The 21123-nt window shown below is 37.0% G+C and overlaps 1 protein-coding gene across 1 annotated transcript; it reads left to right on the forward strand.

The window, feature by feature from the left end:
- Window positions 1-901: 901 nt before the first annotated feature.
- Window positions 902-19391, forward strand: LOC139714649 (zinc metalloproteinase nas-13-like). Its single transcript, XM_071626329.1, has 14 exons — window positions 902-907; window positions 1561-1653; window positions 4001-4028; window positions 6346-6423; window positions 7745-7797; window positions 8891-8999; window positions 9938-10055; window positions 11563-11741; window positions 12653-12877; window positions 13525-13665; window positions 14761-14910; window positions 17605-17724; window positions 18553-18681; window positions 19108-19391. The coding sequence occupies exons 1-14, from the start codon at window positions 902-904 to the stop codon at window positions 19389-19391; spliced, it is 1713 nt and encodes a 570-aa protein (XP_071482430.1).
- The last annotated feature ends 1732 nt before the right edge of the window (window positions 19392-21123 follow it).

Here is a 21123-nt window from a genome sequence, read left to right on the forward strand (position 1 = left end):
TATACGCCCCTACATACGAGGGTGCTTTTGTATTTTTAGAATTCAGATGAAAATATCTTGTAAACACATCTATGATGTAATCTGGGGAAATTTCAATCTCAGAAGTGTATACTATTTTTAGGGGGGGGGGACCCTCCGTTAATTGAAAGTATCTAGATATCTCCTCCCACCCAAGGAACATTGGCATTTCTTTAAACTGAAGTAACAGACCTGGTGCACAATTTAGATGAAACATTTTGAAATCTGTCAATCTAAAGTGTATTAAGTAGAAATGACTGAACGGGGAGGGTATGGGAGAGGTAAGGCCTATCCCCCTCTTACGCGACGGAGATTTTGTATTTTCAGAATTGAAATTCAGCCATCTTTGGCTGAAATATTTAGACAATTTTCTATCAAAAAAGTAAGAACATTTCCACATCTCGGGAGTTACGAGGAGGAGCAAAATGATCTGTTTGTCCCCAATACTTTTACGGGGGAACTATCCTCCTCCCCCTCCATCGACGCCTCTGCATATGAGGGAGCTTTTGTAAGTGAAAGATCTGCTGCACACTCTTTCACTCTTTGATAAATATAAGGAAATAAAACGTCAATCTCAAAAGTGTACAAAGTCTATCGAAAGGGACCCAGCAGCGGAGCTTTTGCATATGATTGCAATTCAGCGATCCGGTGCATAATTCTGGCGGTAGTTGTACAATTTTCCATAAAGAAAGTTCGAGATTTGTCCTCATGTGGGGGACAAATGATTTGTCTGCCCCCAACATTTCCGTAGGGGCGGGGTATATGCCCCCCCCCCTCCCGAGATAGATTCGACGCCTCTGATCATCCCTGGGTATGCCCATAAATGTATCAGAGTCATCATCGTTTCAGGAATGATTCAGGAAATGGAGGGGGGGGTTCAAATATGGAGGTATAGTTTTTGTTATTGTTTGTTTGTTTTCGTACATAATTTGCGGATGGTCCCGAGTTGCTCGCTTTATAGCATGTTCACATGTAAACCTATGCTATTTGAGGTTGTCAACGTCTGGACCATATACCTTATGTCGATATTACTTTCTCCGCGAGCGAGCGAAGCGAGCGAGCACTTGAGAAAATTATGTATACATTATCCTACAAGATAGAATACTGTTCAGTTCTGTTACCTGTCTGAAGGCGGGCGTACGAGCGTCATGCATTATGCCAAAATTGATACAAAAATTTCAGGGGGGATGATTGTACAGGCCATCCCCCCCCCCCTCCTCCATTTCAGGGGGGGGGATATATCCTCCCATCCCCCCCCCCCCCCGGGATTTACGCCCATGCTGCATGCACAAATCGTGCATGACAAGTCAAATAATGCAAAGCAATTAACAGAACGTCGTCAACAAACTTGGCAAATTTCCATATCAAGATTTGACAACCATGACAGCGTTAGTTTTTTTTTTTCAAAACGCTGCGTATCCTGTCGATTTGACTTTTTATTATTGAACATAACACAAATCCGAATGGTTTCCATTGGCTTTCCCGAATTATAATTGCGGTTCTTGTTTCTGTTTTTGTTGCTACTTTTTTCTTCCTTCGTAGGAGTCAACCATTCCCCCCAGCACACCATCGTATACCGAGGAGAACTATAACATCACTGGCGATCTAAATGAAAATGGTGTGCCACAGCTTGTGGTAAGTCTTTTTTCGATGTGAAAAGTATGTTTTGTAATCTGGAGAAGTTAGCAGATATGGTTTATAGTTATAGTTTATAATCACTATAGCAGTTAGAAGTTATGCTATCAAAAACTGTCAGATTCAGATGTATAAAAAAGACATTAAGAAATCCAATCCAATCCAATCCAATCCAATCAAATCAAATCAAAATAATGTGCCTGTTGATAACATCCGTTTTACAGCTACTGCTCTATAGTAGGGTCAAGATTAAGGAACAAGCCTCCCCACCCCACTACTGAAATTAGTGGAATTTATTTTTTAACGTGTTTTTAGTAGAGTTTATGCTGTCTTACTTGAATACATTCTTTACAGAAAAAGTGCCATATAGCATGCCTTTTTTTTCCGCACAGAGATAATCCTCCATGGGACTTTAATGTGAGAGGCTCCCACCCATACCCTTATAGCTTAAAGGTATTATTTATCATTTGCAGATGAAACAAAACCCAGCTTTGGTACTTCAAAATAGTTATAAAAATCAATGTGAGTTAGGGAAAGGAAAAAAACCCAATGTAAGAATGTAAATCAGTACAATCAATGTTAAGTATTGTTAAATGTACACAATGTTAACGATAGTTATGATAAAATTGCTTTTAGAATAGACCGTCTACAGTTGTGGTTAATTGAGAAAAATAGTGATATCTTTATATCCTATATCTTTTAGGCTTTATTGCAAACTTTTTTAATATAGTATAGGATGTTTTCGATACAACTGACCTACACATAGTTATGCATCAAAATATGAATGTGATAACTTGAAAATTTTAGCAATCACTGCTCCCATTGACAAACAGTACCGTTCATCAAGATGTCAGATATATCCATTCTTGGTCAGTACTGAATGAGCCAGGCAAAACTTAAGATAAAGCATTTCTGTTTGTGTAAGTTCCACAAAAGTATCCACGATATACCATAGTACTCGCCGACGTGTGAATAACAAGTACGTTGATAAAATCATCATGATTTGAAAATATTGTGCCATCTAATCATTATCATAATAATTGCCGTGGTATACGATGTCGTCATGTCCCATATTGGATTCGGGAGCATTGAATGCTGACATTTCACGCTTAAAAGTGTGGTCATTCTTGTTCTGACATAAGAAAGTTCACAAAGCTTAATTGTCTGAGAAGTGAATCCGAATGTGTGTTCATATAAAAATGTATGGGAGAGAGACGAAGTGACCAGTGCATTGACCATGGAGAACATCAGTAATACTGGTTTGTGACTCATTGAGTAGACTGATAGATGTATATATATAAAAGTGCGCTTTCCCGGAAAATTCAGCGTCGGATGTGTCCGAACTATTTTGTGTCAAGGATCAGATAAGTATACCCAGAAACACGTTTGATTCCAGTCATTAGAAGTCATTCACCCTGTCTTTATACGCACATGCTCAGTAAACAGATACGTTTATTTGCTGTCTTCTTTTTATTATGTTTTCTTTTGACTCCTGCTGTAAAGTGTTAACGCATCCACTAACGGGTAATGGGCAAGGCACATATCTATTGATAAACCTGACAGCTTCCAGATCCTCACGACAACATTAATTTAGTTCTTTTTTTAAGGTAAATTAAAATGAGAAAACGGAAAACGGTTTTGCTTTGGATGGAAACATCTCAAGATCAGTCAAGACATCTTAAAATAAATTGCTAGATTAATGTGGCTCAAGGAAGGAAATGTATAATCATAATCACAATACCAACAAGAAAAACGACGAGTTGTTTGTGGGGTTTTTTTAAGTGAGGCAGTCCTCACGAATTTGAAAAAAAAAAGAAGAAGAATATGTTGTTGTTGGTACCTCCAATGAACTATTTTCACCAAAAACAAACTTTCAAATCACCAAATAAGCTCGTAAATTTTGGTTGAAAAAGTGTGAGTCTGCATGGTGAATATGCTAATGAGCAAGTCTTGGCGGAGAGTCACACGTCATCGAGGCACAACTCTTCCCAGCCGTGTTCTGCTCGTTTATGCGTACGAATTAAACATATACTTATTACCTTACTTAGATGATACAACGTCCTTTTTTGATTGGCTATTGCCAAGTCTTTATGAGAATTTTCATGATCACGTTTCTCAGGTGATCACATACAGATTATGCATTTTAAGATTTGATAGATTTGATTAGATTTATGATAAGATACATGTTATATGATGTATGTTAGGCTTTCAGTGGTACTATGAGTACATGATACAGCCTCTCTCTCTCTCTCTCTCTCTCTCTCTCTCTCTCTCCATATATAATATACATATATGTACATATATATATACATGTATATCTTTCTCTATTATCTCCATTCTCCTCCAGATCGACCAAAGAACTCCGTCAAAGGATGGTAAGAAAACATATTATTCATACTGCTTCACGTATAGTCATTCATCGATAAGCTCATTTCACTTTCGCCCAATTTCTTTTGAACTGAGTTCTGCATAGCAATTTTATTCCGCATATCCAAAGCGAAGGATATATATATACATAATAGTCATGATAGTTGTGAATCGTACGTTAGCCATTCTGCATACGAGACTTAATCCTCTGGTAACATCAGGATGTCTGAGAGAATTAATGTGCCAGCAAGGGCGAAGAACAATGATCTATACTGAAATTGACTCGTGCCAGATGTTTCATTCACACCTGAGAGAATTTTGCGTTATAAATGAATTCGAGTTGTCATTGTAATCTTTGTTATGTTCCTGTCGCGTAACGTCTAAAAACAGTCACTTCTCTTCATATAACGTCTAAAAACAGACACTTCTCTTGATATTATTTTCTGCACTTAAGCCATGCCCAGGAAAGGAAACCTGATAGATAGGTATAGCTTTCCCTTTCCTCCCCATTAAACACGACATCACTACCGCACAACAACACCATGGATATTTATGGATATGTGAAAAGCTGCACTTGATTAAGATAACATTTGTCTTTGTGAGTATGTTCCTCATTTAAATCAGTCAGTTTAGTAGATGATAATGTTATTCTTAATTTAGACATGTCAGATCGGAAGGAAATTGTAACGTTTTTTGTGTTATATTTTTGTATGAAAACACATTATACCAATTTCGTTCTCGGGACATACTATTAATGTGTCTCAAACCTGTAGCATCATTTTTAGTCTGCAACTTCACTAAAGTCGGCTCAAAGAAAATTATACAATGAACATAATGCGGAGAAAGAACCTTCACACTTTAAGAGTATGCTAACCTTAAGGAATACCATTCATGAAAACTTAATTGCGATGATTGAAATCAGGGCTTCTCAATCTTTTTTCTTTTCTTTTTTTTAACCCGATGCCCACTTTGGCTCATATTCGGGTTGGGTTTTTTTTTTCTTTTGCTTTTCTGTTTGCTTTTTTCGAGGCCAGTAATAGATAGACTACACATATCTTAATTCATTATCATTATTCTCTGTTTCTCGCCGACATGACAGCCAAACGGTTGAAAATTGGGGATTTGATTATGACACATCAGTAATAATCATCTGCGAACGCTCCTGTTAAAGTTTAAATTCACAAAGTCAGTCATTAATGCGTTGTGTTCCTTAATTTGTTTCTCTGGTTTCTGTGTTCTCAAGCATTCCACAGATGATGGGTTTGGCACATTAAGTCATATGAATTATTGTTACAATTATTACAGTCATGGCTATATTTACACGACAGATGCTCTCTAGGCTGAAGAAAATGATGATTGTATTGGCTGTGTGGTTTAAGGCATTTTTGTTTTTATTTCAGTTTCATTCATTCTGATTTTTTTTTTCTAAGACTGATATACAAATGAAAATACAGACCCATTGGTAAAACAACAACAACAAAACATTAAGTTTTCCAAACAAATTTGATAAATCATTTATTATTGTATATTTATGACTGTAGATTATTGTTTTTCTCTTCCACGATATAGCTGACAATAATTGTTGTTGAGGCCATTACAACTATCGCCTACATAATTAATGATGCTTGAGGAGATGATTTTTTAGTATAATCGAGGAGACGCCTCCTTCAGGACAGAACGAGAAAAACCTGTTCCGTGGGATTTACACACAAGAAGGGTGGAAAAAAAGTGTGTGTGTGTGGGGGGGGGGGGCAGTAATAGCCTGGTTTGAATTTACTCCAGAAAAAAAAAATCATTTTACTTAAGTGATAATGAGTTAATATGATTATGCTTTTCTGTTGTGGTCGTTGTAAATACAGTTGTACTTCTCTATTATCATTTCAATATGTTTTTGATGAGTTTGATTATTAATAGAAAAAATAGAGTGCTTGTGTATCATCATTATAATTTTTTTAAGGTTTCGGAAATGGCTCTAAATGGCTATATGCATAGAGAGCAGTCCATACTTCAGGTTCATAGGATTTGTGAGCCAATAGGATTTTAGCATTATATCCAGGCGCAGAAAAGAGTTCGAAATCATGTACATCATGTTTGAAATATGTGTCTACCAGAACCAGCTTTGCTATTTTATTACAACGGGTTTCAGCTTTCATTTTGCTAGTGGTTTGTCCATTAGTAACGTCCAATCTACTTTATGACTTGATTTTTTTTCCTTCATAATGCTGAGATCCATAACGAGAAATGTCTGATTTTCTTTAAATCTGACTAACATCTGAATTATCAGACTTCAGAATCATGTTTTCCAAATTATTTCAATCTTTTTAGACCTCCAGAAATTTGGCACCTACATGCAGGACGACACGATGAGTGAAATCTTAAGAATCAATACCAGAATGACGACTCGTAAGTGTGGATTGTTGACTATAACATATTATGATATTGTTTCGACAATATGTCACTATAGTCACTACAACCTGAACTGATTTACCTGAAAGACAACCAACTGTACTGTATCTTGAAGTGAATAATACTATGCCATGATAGCAGACGCATAACTTGGTTAAAATTTGGAAATAGTTGATCTTACTGAGCGATTAAACCGACCGACCGAGACGGGTACGGTTTGGCAGACGTAGACCTATATGATGTTAAACTTGAAATCGCTACAGTTTCACCTGTAATAGGTTGGTGTGACACACGCATCAGCCATGAAGAAAAGAATATGTTCTTCTCTGTGCCTACAGTGGATAGTTCTAACGTAATATTTACACCAAGCTCAGCAATACCCTTCCTTATTTTGTATTACTGAAGATATCAACCATCTTTTCATACAGGTTCATCACTTTTTGTTAAAGGATGTGAATGAGTTCAAGAGATATTTTGTCGAGTTTATGGCCATATACGCAGAAAAGGGGGATGTTGCAGAGTTGTGCTCGCAGGGATAGAAGGGGAGGGACGGGGGGGGGGGGGGAATCGAGAGGGGAAGAGGGGCTGGGATATCCCCTTCCCACATGAGGGAACTTTGCATTTTAGAACTTTTCTTATGAACACCTTTCATGATAGATATTCACAGAACCGACTTTGAAAGAATGTAAACGGCAATGAATGGATTGGTGACACACAGTCACGAAAACGCCTTTTGTATTCTCACGATTGGATAACGAGATAGGCAATTAGCAAATCAAAAGAAAACTGCTTAAATTCAGTAATAATTCACTGCTTTTCGTTACAGTGTTGTACAGATTTTTATGTTATTATGTGAATATAAACTTTAATGTTTTTGTGTTGTTGGAAATAGAATAGGATACAATTCTAATGTCCAAGTCTAAAGAAAAATAAAGGAGGTATCCGTATAGTGTTTGAACTGGTCAGAGCCGCCGCCATCCTGCAACCCCGCTGCGTACGGCCATGGTCAAGCTTTGGATCTATGCAGGCTCTCAAAATAAATTTATCTTGCTCACCCATTCATCGCGGAGGCGCCAGTCCCTAACCATGGATACACGAAGGCATTGGAGAGAGGGGGGGGGGGAGGGTTCAACCCATCAAAGGCTTAAATTCGGGGTTTTTTTCACTTTGAAATCGTAAAAATCGCTCTATTCTTGCACTTGGAGCTATTGTGGTTGTAGTGATATGGTATTCATTGTTTGTTTGGTTTTCGTGTTTGTTTGCGTTTTTTTTTTCATATTCAGTTTATGAGACTGTTTTGTTTTATGTGCATTTTCAGGTATGAAAGATCACCTTCTGCAATACGATATTTGGGTTCCGTACAATGTCACGGTGAGCCTATAACACATCCTTCTTTGTTCTAATTCTTATCTTAATGGCTATTATTTGAAGGCAACCAATTAAGTGTTTAAACAGGATGGGTTCGACCAAAGAATCTCACTTTGCAAAAATGAATGTTGGGTTCATTTCTACCGATAAATAGAAATAGCTAAATAAATCAAAGATAAGATTAGTCATTTTAATGCATTCGATCAATCAATAGATCAGCGGATCAATCAATAAAAGCTAGTAGAGAGGAAAGCCATTAAGCTTGCAATCTATTCCAACCTATTCCAACCTATTTCAATTTCGATATCAATTTAATTTTGCAACATTTCTTCCAAAAAAAAATGAATATCAAAGCTAATATTCAATTATGATACAGAGATTTTGACAAAGTAAAAGTTATTCAAACTAATTCTATAAATCATTTCATCAAGACATTCATCAAATCATCAAATCAATAAAAATAATTTTGATACAGTATATGCAGTAAATTGTTGCATTTTTCTCTTCCATGTTTCTGTTTGATTTTGAATATGGGCCCCCGCAGTAAGCGTTCAAACCGATGCTTGATGAGGTGACAGCTCTTTTGTCATTACGAAATGACTTAAACTCTGTTTATAGTTGTCAAATGACGTTTACATTCTATTCTTCATTCTTTAATTATCAATATAGCTATATTCAAAATGATCGTGACTTAATTATGATTATGCAGTTGATGATACTTTATTTTGTTAATACTACACTCTACCATTTGTTCATGATAAATTATGAATTATATGAATGCGTCGCCATGATATGGACAATAACATCATGACTAATAGTAAAATTCATACATTCAACAATAAATGGAAACCTTGCGAGCAGGTTAGACTCAACAAATCAAAGAATGTGAATCTTGATTTTGAATGGTTGGGTAGAACCAATATTGGGCAGAGATCAGCTCATTTGTATGATTGTTGTTGATGATTTGAATTTTAGTGATACTAACTCTCTTTGATTAATTGCATACAACTGGGGAAAATGTAATTCCAAATTGTTGTTTTTTTAATCATTTTCTATCAGCGTCTGTATCTTTTATCGTTTCTATCCTGGTTAATAGGAATACGGCGATTTGGAATTTGGATCGACGTTACGTCGCAACGCCGTGCGACAGAGAGGCTACCAGTGGCCGAATGGCATCGTATACTACTGGATCGATGACCTTTTCGGTAGGTTCTTTTCGGTAGGTTCTTTTTGGTAGATAGGTGCCGAAATTGGCTCGCAATGACTATACAAATATCGCATTTTCAATTTCGCTCAAATTTGGGCACGAACTTGATTTATGCAGGCGTTGCACTGCCCAGAAGTTGAGCAAAGATGGACAGAAGATAAAGGAAATCTTGAAATTCGGATCTGAGCTTATTAAAATCGGGGTATTTGATTGGTGAGGGCATGTTACTTAAAGCCATCGTATAACCGCCGGTGGAGTTTCTCAGGATGCTAATAAAATATCGTACTTGCTTTTGCTTTTGACTGGCTTTTAAGGGGGATGGCTAATAACTGATCATATTCAAGTAATGTGCAGTTTAATATTCCCAGGTTAGTGTGCCTGGTCAGTGACGGGGCATTAATCGGCACATTACTCGAATTTGAGACAGTTCTGAAGCAAATAATTTTCACAAAACAGTAGATACATAATGTACTCTTAAATGAATCCCACAAGGATTGGAACAATCATCCCGCAGCATTCCCACTGATTCCAACTGATCAGTTACTAGCCATCCCCTTTAACCAAGTTTGGTGCTCACAACGAGAAAATTGAAAACTCCATATTAGTACGTCGATCTTGTCATGATGCCATTAAGATACTGCTATTGAATTTCCTTCAAATCGTGTTGTTGAATTTGAAATCGGTCATCAATTTGCGGAGATGTTGTGCAATGCTTATCGTGTATGGGCAGAACCCATAGCTTGATTATCGTGTGCTAGATGCCAAGTTCCTATATGCATCCTCTGATAAACATTTCACCATTTACACAGATCACTAAACTGTCAGTTATGACATATTTCTAAGTCTAGTTACTATATGGATCGGTTTTCATTGTGAAGTCACATTTTTCAGCTGACTTCTGATCGATTCCTTGTCCTTTTTAATCCTTTTTCCTAGATCCTGGGTCCAGGACTCGTATTGAGACAGCCATTGCTCGTTATCACAGTTACACTTGCATTCAGTTCAGGCAAAGATTCAACGAACCTGACTATTTGCACATAGTGCCAACGGAAGGGTGAGTGACAGAAAGCAATATCTCGGTTGCTACTCCTCATGGTCCTAATGATACGGCTCTTTCCTACATTTTCTCTGTTTTATTATTAGAAGAACTGAATAGTTATTATATTTCATCAATACTTTAAGAATTCATCTGAAAAAGGTAAAGAAGTATTTAGTTAAGATCACTTTTTCCCTTTACACTGTTTCCAATCCCACTGCCAATGACTGGACGGAATCCTATTGTTGTACAACAATATGTGTGTTCTCCTCAATTCAAGAAAGCAAATACATAATGTAGACAATTAGACAGCGAGCTGAAGGTTGGAAGTGAAATAAAACAACGATTTAGCACTTCTGTTCATTGCTATTTACTGGTGCAAAAATCAGGATTGAAACTTTTAAAGTTAACATGTTTCAACTCATTCCACTAGAAGTCAGTCAAGTCGATTACTGGGGTATTCGAGGAGACCATCGAACTCATAAACCCGATGCATGACTTGGAAGTAAAGCCATGTATTTACTCACGGTAAATCTTCCAGTAGTTCAGTTCAATTCAGTTCAGTTTTTCTTCGGACGGATGTAAAAATGGATGCCTATATAGTTTCAGTTTTAGTTTATTAACATTACCTACTTGTACAATTCACACACACACAAAAAAAAAATAGGATAGCTTTATAACAATTTAACTTTGAGAATGGCAAAAAAAAAAAAGAGAGAAAGATCTTATCTTGCTAATAATATATATATTGACATACAGGAGTATGGAAAAATGCACATATGAACACACACAGTTTATTACGAAAATCAGTGCCAAAGGAGGAGACCGTCTTCAAAGAGCAATGTACTTGACTTGCGTGATGGCCTCGGAATAACATAAAGCAACATGTATCAGATAATTTAAACTTCTGATTGAAACTGAAGGAGCTATACATGGCAGAAAGGAAGACCAAATCTCTTCATCAGCCCATAGTTTTACAAATAAAGCAAATGTAATAGAGTACGTTTAATTGAATATACGGGACTACTGAGTATGACGAGACGAGGGGAAGAGAAGGGAACGCCTGAAATAGAGAATAGAAAGACAGGGGTATTTATGATAACAGCAGGACCCCCTCAAATAGTCACCTTTACGTTTTTATTAAACGGCTTCTCTGGCTATATAAAACTCGTTATCATTATGATCAATTCTGCTATAAGTGGTGTTACCATGACAGTGTCACTATCGAAGTATTCAATATTTGCATTAATTGTAATTATCATTGTTTTCATAATCATCAGGATTGAAATGTCAATGATTATCATTTTCACTATCATTATCACTTTAGATACATTTGGGTGTGTGAGGAGATGCATCACAAGAAATATATAATATATATATATATAGCGAAAACTTCCTTGTTTCAATATATATATATATAATATATATATATATATATATATATATATATATATATAATTATATATATATATATATATATACAACATAATTGAATATATTTCCTATTTTCTCTGATGATTAAAAGTTGTTATTCAGCCGTTGGGAGGCAGGGCGGAAGACAGGTAGTCTCCTTGGGAGGTACGTGTACCTGGAATATCGGCACCATCGTCCACGAGTTCATGCACGCCATCGGGTTCCAGCACGAGCAGTCGAGGTCAGATCGCGACGACTACGTGTGGATCTACTGGGAAAACGTCCAATACGGTCAGATACAAGTTACATACATTTTACTTGATATAGATAGATAGATAGATAGACAGACCTAGATATAGTAAAGGGATCTAAAGTTGTGGTTGAGACCTAACTTCAGGTTTCTAACATATTTTGGTGAGATGAGAAACTTCTTATGAAATATGAAAGAGAATGTAATTCCAAGAGGGATTACACGTTTTGGTTTTTTTTAATGAAAATTGTTTTTTTTTTTTTTGAATGGGCGACATATCCAAAACAGAGCAATCCTAATAAAAGTTTTGACCCACCTTTTATTAGGATCGCTTTGTTTTACTTTGTTTTTGGATGTCGCCACCATTCCAAAAACGATTTCCATCTAACAAACTTTGCGTTCCTCTCAGAATGGTATGCTCTGTATAATTTCATTAATGTTTTTTTTTTTTTGTATCTTGCAAAAAGTTGTATGCGCGATCCTCATCTCCACCAATACTATATTTTCCCTTTAACTTTTGAGGGCTATCTTTCTATACAGAGGGCTCGATGATGCCGACAAGACATAGCGTAGAACAACAATATTAAAACGTTCACACAGGTAGATGAATAGTGGTTTATCGACGCCTCCTATACTCCGACTGTCTCGCGACGAACAAGGGGCGAATCGCAGATCGCAACTCACGTGCGTTGCGTGAAACTCGGAGTAACGTACAAAGCACCGATAAATTACTGGTTATCTACTTGCATGAACCTTATCGTTTTGTATACATACATGCATGTATATAGATAGATAGATAGATAGATAGATAGATAGATAGATAATAGATAGACAGATATAGATGAATAAAATCTAGAGCAGATGTACGGACATTCTCGTGTGTTATCACTCAGGGTTGGCTGTAAGAGTAATAAGGGGAGTAGTGATTTGAAATACCACTGCTCATTTCCAGGTATGGAGTTCAATTTCCAAAAATTTGATGCATTCGCCACCGACAATCTGGGGACCTCTTACGATTACCTGTCCGTGATGCATTACCCCCTCACTGCCTTCTCTTCCAACGGACAACCCACCATGGCTCTCCTCACCGCGGGATATAATCCAAATGAGATTGGCGACAGGAACGACTTCAGTGGTAATGATGTCTACAAAGTCAACGCTTACTATAACTGTTTAGGTAAAAACAACAACAACAAGCCTCAAGGCTTTCACTATGAGACCTTCATCATGTTAATAAAGCTATCTCTTATGTGTAGACAATGGATATGCATGTGTATATCTATTTTTTTCTTTCAATGTGTGTACACGTGTGATGTGTGCGTGAGTTTGTGTGTGTTTGTGTGTGTGTGTGTTGGGGTCGGACTATGGTTTGGGGCAAATGTAGGGACATGAAACTGAATTGGAGTGCTACTCTGTTTATGAAAATAGACGTATAGTTGCGTGTGTAATTAAAACAAGTGGGGTTTTTTGGTCATTTATAAATTAGGGATAGAATCAGCACTCAGATGATCTTATATCTGGGTTTTGTACCTCAAGTTAAATGATATTATGAAAGGAAAATGGATTTGTTAAAGTAAATATGCCAGGAATGATGTACGAGATCATACAGTCATGTTCAGTATGATAAACATCCATTCGATCATGTGTCTGTTCTGCGTTGCATATATTTTCAAATGGACAAGGGGAAAATGATTTATGCTTATAGGGGATGGATTCAAAGCATTGTCAAAATGTGGGGCTTTTTCGCCAAAAGTAATACACAAGAATGACTTCATGAATCGATTAAAAAAGAATAATGATTTATTCGTTACACGTCCCATATAGCACCGACTCCAACTTGTGAGGACTTAAGCAGCGGATGCCCGAGCTGGGCGCTGGGAGGATATTGCAACCATCCAGACTACCAGAGCTACATGTCCTCCAACTGCCCGCTCAGCTGTGGCGCTTGTGCGAGAGCGCCAGCACGTAAGTTGTTTGTTTGTTTGTTTGCTTGTGTTTTTGAGTGTGTGTATGTGTGAAAAAGTGTATTTTTCACCCTTTCCTTCAATCAATGAACATTGAAACATGCACTTCTTCACCATGATCATTGTTCACATTCACTAGACCAACAAGGAGCACGGGCTCCGTGATCCTTCTTACCCGATCAGCATTAAACGGCCAGAGCGCAGAGCACGGTATAACGGCAACGGTCCGGGGTTTTTTGCTATGGTGCGCCAAAACGAAACCATATCTGGTTCTGTTTTTAAACAATCAATAATTTGGTACTAAATCACCTGAAATTTTATTCTTATGTCAGAATCAAGAGCAGCAAAATCATTATTTTGTAACAAAAATGAATTATTAGTGAGAAGTGTTATTGTAACACAAGTGGACATGATTCCTTTTGGCGCTCCATAGCAAAAAACAAAAACAAAACAAAAACAAAACAAAACAAAACAAATCAACAATAAAACAACAACAACACCAAAAACAAAACAAAACAAAACAATACAAAGCAAAAACAACAAAGAAACAAACAAAAACAAAACACCAAAACGGACCGTTACCGTTACCGTGCTCGGTATACCGGTACACATATCTTTTGATGCTAGGTCCTTCCGACTGTTCCTTTCTTAGTTCTAAGTCGTTGCAGCTTAAAATACTTATTTCAAAAGCCTTTGTGTTCTGTTTGTCCAGGTTTTGTGCATGCCTCTGTTTTAAAATGAATTTCTGTTTTCTGTCGTGCTTCAATGATAGCAAAGGGAATGTTGATGCTGCTAATGTATTTCGCGGTTGCTGTTGTTGTTGTTGCTGTTGGTATAATTTTTTGATTGACGCATTGGAACAGCACATTTTTTATCTTGATCTTTTTCATCGATCTACTTTCTACAACATATCAAGGAACAATATTGTACCCAAACCAAATTTGCTTAACTTTTGTTGGGGTGAATCCACAACTTGAATTTGATTAAATTAGATTGAATTGTATTGAATTGCAATGAGTTGAATATAACTTGATGAAATGGAAGTTTCTTGACAGTTTTGTTCTTCTTGTTGCTGATGTTGTTGTCGTTCCTCCAGCGAAACCGACCGAACCAAGCACTGGATGCCGTGACGCCCATGAACGTTGCCCCGAGTGGGCAGGGAAGAACGAGTGCGTGAATCGATCTCGGGCCTGGATGGAGGCAAACTGTGCCGTCAGCTGCGGAAAGTGTGTTTCTTCTCCAAGCCGTGAGTTCACTCTTCTTCTTCTTCTTCTTCTTCTTCTTCTTCTTCTTCTTCATCATCATCATCATCATCATCATCATATTCTTCTTCTTCTTCTCCTTCTTCTTCTTCTCTGTTCTGTAGATGTTATGCGCTGTGATACTTTTATTAGACTCGTCCTTGGGTGCATGGGGGAGGGGGATCTATAAAGCGTTTTGTCAGAAATCCTTTTCGTGCAAAAAACTGTTGTAAGTTACTGAAGTCCCTGCATGAGACAAATCGGTTCCTGAAATGCCCCCCCCCCAACCGATCTCATTCCGTCCTTAATTGAGATGCATCTATTACGCGACTGATCATTTATTTACCAAATTAATTCAGAGTAAAAGCTATCCTACAAGCTGACGACGCAACAAAGGATCCCACTGCTTTGTTAATGCGTTTTAACATTAGTAACTGTGCTTGTCTCGAAATTACGAGTAAATGTATGTATGTTTATATATATGAAGTTGAAGTGCAAGTTGAAGCTGGGGTTCATTATGGAAGTTCACATATTTACATGGCATAATACATAACAAAAGACACATGCATGAATACTGGATGAAAGGTACCAGAAAATATCATGAATGCTGATCAAGTCCGATACCTGTCTGTAAAGGTTCTTAAAAGGTCATAAGCACAGAACAATGAATAGCTCTACAAATTGCAGTTGATTGTACGTGTGTGTGCGTATGTGTGTGTGTGTGTGAATGCGTGCGTATTAGTAACACTTTTTTTATTGTAATCGCTACGCCCATTTTAAATAGAATGTTGTTAAGTGAAAGTAAAATACATATGCTGCGTGAGGAGAATATAATATTGTACTGGAAGGCATTTTATCAAAAAAAAAAAGATAATAATTTAAAAATGAATAAATAAAATGAATTAAAGTAAGATATTGGGCATTGTCTAAGAATGTCCTTCCAAGTATGTACGCTTATTTCCTACGTGCCTGCCTCTTATTATGATAATTGCATGACTCACACCTCACCGCATTTCCCTATACATCCGAATTTTCTGGTAACAGGTGAAACCACATCCTTCAAAGGACAGGATATTCCTTTCTATACTCTCCATTGACCAAGCCCTCGCTTGAGGCATGAAAAAAAAAAAAGAACACAGTTTGTAATTGACGATGACCAATACAAACTACGTTCAAGATGCGGAATTGTAAAGTTCCGATTCTTTCCACGAAGGAGCAACATTAATACCAACCAAAATACATGCAATGTTGGAATAGATATTGTGCCTGAACCTCACAACAATTCCGCTTCTTTCCACGAAGCAGCGACATTAATACCAACCAAAATACATGCAATGTTGGAATAGGTATTGTGCCTGAACATCCAAAATTCATGTATAGTTTAACAGTTTCGCCAAAATAGTGCTAACGAAAACTTTATGTGCATCATTGATTATGAGAGATGTGTATGAATACAACGTTACATTAACAGGATTATTTACAGTGTGCTTATAATAATGATAATAGTGAGACTCTTATAAAGCGCACATTTCTACCTAAAAAAAGATACTCAAGGCGCTATAGAACAGAGTACATATTGTGTCACGTTACAACAGTATCACAGAAAATAATAAGACAATAAACCAACAAACAATAGGCCTATATACGTACACATACTATACATACAGGTATACAATATTGTCAATTCAAATTGAAAATATACGTCTTGAGATTCTTTTGAAACCATCAATGGAAGATGCTTCTCTAAGAGATTTTGGTAGGCCATTCCATAGTTTTGGCCCATATATGAAAAAGCCCGATCCCCCCAATTATGCTTGATTCGAGGTACCTGTAATTTTAGAGAGTTTGATGAACTATGTAAGGTATAAAGATTTTAAATGAAGTAAAAAAAAAAGAAATAAAAAAGAAGTTTTTCAAAAATATAAGCCTATTACTAGAAAATAGTGGTTAGAATACAAAGACAATTAACTATCATGAAACCGATTATGAATACCTTATCAGAACACCTTCTTAAGCTTATAAATTTAAAGCATCGTGCTTGTTTTAGTGAATGATCGAAAGAATTCCAAAGCTTAGGACCGGCAAACATAAACTTTCTATTTCTAAAACTAGTTCTATTCTTAGGGATATGAAGACCATTTATTTGTTGTTTAACATGTAGTTGCTGAATCCTATGGTATAAACTGACGTTTTGTTTGTTTTTTGTTTGTTTTTTGTTTCCTATATTCTTTAAAGGAAGGATCATTACTGCGCACCTTCCTTTCATTTTCGGATTAACGAACCTTTGTTTTCGAATCAACGAACAACGAAAACAAACATCACCCATATCTATGGTCTTTGAAGACATGTATATATTATATTTTTCTGTTACATATATCAATGTTTCTGATTCAGTTTGTTGCTAAACAGCCGTTCTATTTTCTTATTCTTCAAGAAGAGCAATCAAATCATGTCTTTAACTGGAAAGATGAAATTTGACACATAATTTATATTTCACTTTATTAGTGCCATGCTTGTATGAATTGTTGCAATGGATTCAATAAGTGGCGTATTGGTTGCATGGTTAACCTATGGGGCGCCAAGTGTCGCATGGTCACTTTCATTACGAAATCAGTCATTTCATAACGAAAGAGACCATGCGACACTTGGTGCCCCATAGTGTGCCACTGTTGTCTTTGTTCATTGATCTTCCGAAGCAGAGCCGTGTAAGGACGAGCGCCAAGAGTGCGGCGAGAGAGCCCGGGCTGGAGAGTGCATGTCGGAGCCCGACTTCATGCTGGCCTTTTGCAGGAGAAGCTGCGGACAGTGTGATATGAACCGTGAGTGAAATCCTCTGGCTTGTCCTCCTATGAACAAGTTCATTTCATTTCATTTCATTTCATTTTACATGCATTTCATTTCGGCCAAAAGTATGCAATATAATATGACATTTGCATAAACAAAAAAATAGAAAAGACAGTTACTTTTGCATATTCAAGCGATATTGACACAGATCATTTTTTCTACAATAAAATAAAGCATAATAGGAAATGCATAGGCAAACTGGAACTGTAGCGTATGAAGGGAAAGATGTCGGAAATGGAGGGAACTGCTAAAAAGCCTTGTTTGTTGCCAAGTTTTTATGCGTGATATTCATCTACTAAAGCGGCATGATCAAGAAAACAACGATAGAAACGATAAAAACGATAAAAGGGCTAAACTTGGCGGACTCTATAATATCGTATCATATCACATTTTATTTTACTGTGATGAACTCCGCCAAGAAACGAGATTATGTTTTCATAGGCATGGGTTTGTTTCAATTTCAATTTCAATTTCAATTTCAGTTTGTGTGTCTGTTTACAAAAATAACTCAAAGAGTTGTTATCTGGAAGCTGATGACCTAACAAAAGGCTTTTATTTTGGGAAACTGGGTGATTTTCAATATATGCGTGTATGGGTGGAAGTGAGCTCCTTGGCGGAGCTCATTCACAATGCATTTCTAGTTACCATTTTGATTGCATTTATGAATGTTGTTAAATATTACATAAGCCTATCTCATCATTGTCATGATCATTTTCATTTTTCCTAATCGTGATATCAGTATTGTTGTTTTTGTCTTCTTTTTAATTGTTATCATGATGATCCTTGTTATTATAATCCTATAGAATGTAGAGACAATGAAGATATGTGTAAGATCTGGGCTCGATTCGATGAGTGCGACAAGAACCCGGCCTACATGCACGTCGAGTGCCAGGAGAGCTGTAATCTCTGCGGGAAAAACTTCAACATCACACGTGAGTGGCAGTATGTCACCTGACTGGCTTTTTCATTGCTTACAGCGTAACCCTGTTGCCCGTAGATGGCGTTGTTTGTCTTAGTAATGCTGTGAGCTTCAGACTTTCGTATGAACATTTTAGGTTGGTGGTTATTATTATAAACAAATGTATATGTTTTTTTCTAATAAAACATATGACATGGATCTACTAACATCCCTTGCAATAGAGACGAGAAATGCCATTGCATACAATAATCAGAACGGCAAATGACATTTAACATCACTGTCTATTCACAAAGTTTTGTCTCTTCAAATTGACAGTCAGAGTTTGTCAGATCTCATTTTCTACCAACAAGGTAGTGAACAGGAAAGCTTGCTTAGCAGCATAGCATTATGCCACAAAACACCTTTTCTAATCGGTTTTTTTAAATCCTTCTCAATTCAGCTGAATGCGTGGACGCTAACGGGAACTGCGCCCTGTGGAAGGCCGAAGGCATGTGCGAGGAAAATGCAAAATACATGACGAAAATGTGTCCGGCCAGCTGCGGCATCTGCGACGGCGATGCGGCTCCCATGCCAGGAGACGGAGGTGACGATGAAGGCGAAGGCGATGGCGACGGCGACCGTCCGGTCACTCCCGGCGTCTGTGGAGGCACCTCATCAGCCTGGAGCATGACAAGCTCAATGGGTCTCATGCTCTTCTGCTGGCTCCTCGGCAGACAGTTTTGAATCCAACCTGAAGAACGTAGATGGCGCCCTATGTGGCAGTTGGAAGAGTACCCCAAGAGTATAGCACTATACTCTAAGAGATTACCTCACTGATTTTCATCTATGTAACTCTACAGATCAGTGGAGTACCTACGTAAAGATTAATGTAGGTTCTGAATGAGTACTGGACAGTGGTCTACACCTGCTTGGTGTCTGAACGAATAAAGTAGTCATCAACATATTATTTACCTTTACTTTCTCTAAGAAATTATCTTCGTTTTCAAGGAAATGAACAACTGTCACGATTTCATGGATAACTTGTTTAATCAAGAGCAATGTTACATAATCATTCTCAGATGTTGTTTACCCTTCATTAAATACTGCATTTAACTTCGTGGTATTCAATTTGATGTATTCAACACATGGATAACTGAAGTTACTACTCAAGAGCATGTTTTGTATATCGTAATCATTGTCTGCAACAATAATCTCCATATGTATAACTGTTTCAACATCTTTTCTAGATTTGTCTCGATGTAAGTTTATTGAAAATCATTATACATACAAAAACCACTGAAAAAAACTCTCCTTCCGAGCAGAATCGTTTCTTTTCTTTCTTTCTTGGGATTTGGGGATGGAAGGAGGGGACTCTGGCATCTGGATTGATTAGACTTTGACCACATTTTAGTTAAATCTGATTTTGTGGGACAAACTAGAATCATGACCAAGAAAGCAGTTCACACTTACAAGCTGAGTATGTGCAGATAAAGGCCATTGCAAACCCTCTTTTGCAATAGACTTAAAAAAACTGGATAGTCTTCATTGAAAACCAGTATGAATTGTGTTACTGCGGTGTATGTCGAAAAGTACCAAATGAATGTCTATTCTTCTCAGTCAAATTAACAAATCCATCTAAACTACTACTTTCTGCCTGGCTGTTTTCGACTTCTATTCCAATTGAAACATGAGTCCATGTTTTGAAAAGTGTATAATTTTGAGGTCATTGCAGTCCATTGCAAAAAGTTTATACACCTGTGTACAATGAAACTGTACGGATATTAACTGTAGAGGGCGAAAACCATCAATGACACAATGTCTCGATTGCTCTTTCTTTTTGTGAGTGGAAGCAAAGCAAGAAAAAAAAAATCATGGAGATCATCCAATAGGTTTGATTGAAGTCGGATAGAGTTTTCATTCTCTAAATAGTATTTTCTGAAATCTCCATTAACATCTTTTTGAAATTTAAGTAAGATTTTAGTCATAAAAAAGCAACCAACACTCATCCCTTTTCTCTCCTAGCGACGTTCCGCTAAAATACTCCTCCACAGCTTGTAAGAGATCGGCTTTCTTCTAAAAAGACACCATAAGGAAACCATTCGTAGTTAGTGACAAAACGTCACCACTAAGTAAGTAAGTCTAGTTGTCGGATTCAGAAAGCACAGAGTGATATTCATTTATGTCAAAACTAATTAGGCAGTTGACAGAAGGTTACTCCTGCAGAAAAAAAAAAAATCGGTTTTACCACCAAAAAATCTTCTTCGTCATTTTAAGTCAGACACTATTTTCATCATGACTATGATGTCGATAGGACTATTTTTTTTAAAAGAAGAGACTGTATCCTTTGTCTATGTACACGTAATACCTCTCTCTACCAAATGTTTTCGCTACTGTGCGTCTCTCAATTATGTTTAAGTTCTTTGTTATCAAAGTATTCACTCTATTTATCCCAGATTTGTTGCTATTTACGTGAATT

Source organism: Diadema antillarum, unplaced genomic scaffold (genome assembly GCF_040938485.1).
Source record: "Diadema antillarum isolate AM-2024a unplaced genomic scaffold, OU_Dant_1.0 seq00002362_RagTag, whole genome shotgun sequence".
NCBI classification, from domain to species: Eukaryota; Metazoa; Echinodermata; class Echinoidea; order Diadematoida; family Diadematidae; genus Diadema; species Diadema antillarum.

Excerpts from the sequence above, each read along its gene's own strand:
- LOC139714649 (XM_071626329.1), top strand. Across the intron at positions 1,654-4,000 it reads ATGGTGTGCCACAGCTTGTG|ATCGACCAAAGAACTCCGTC; the intron begins GTAAGTCTTTTT and ends ATTCTCCTCCAG. Across the intron at positions 7,798-8,890 it reads GGGTTCCGTACAATGTCACG|GAATACGGCGATTTGGAATT; the intron begins GTGAGCCTATAA and ends CCTGGTTAATAG.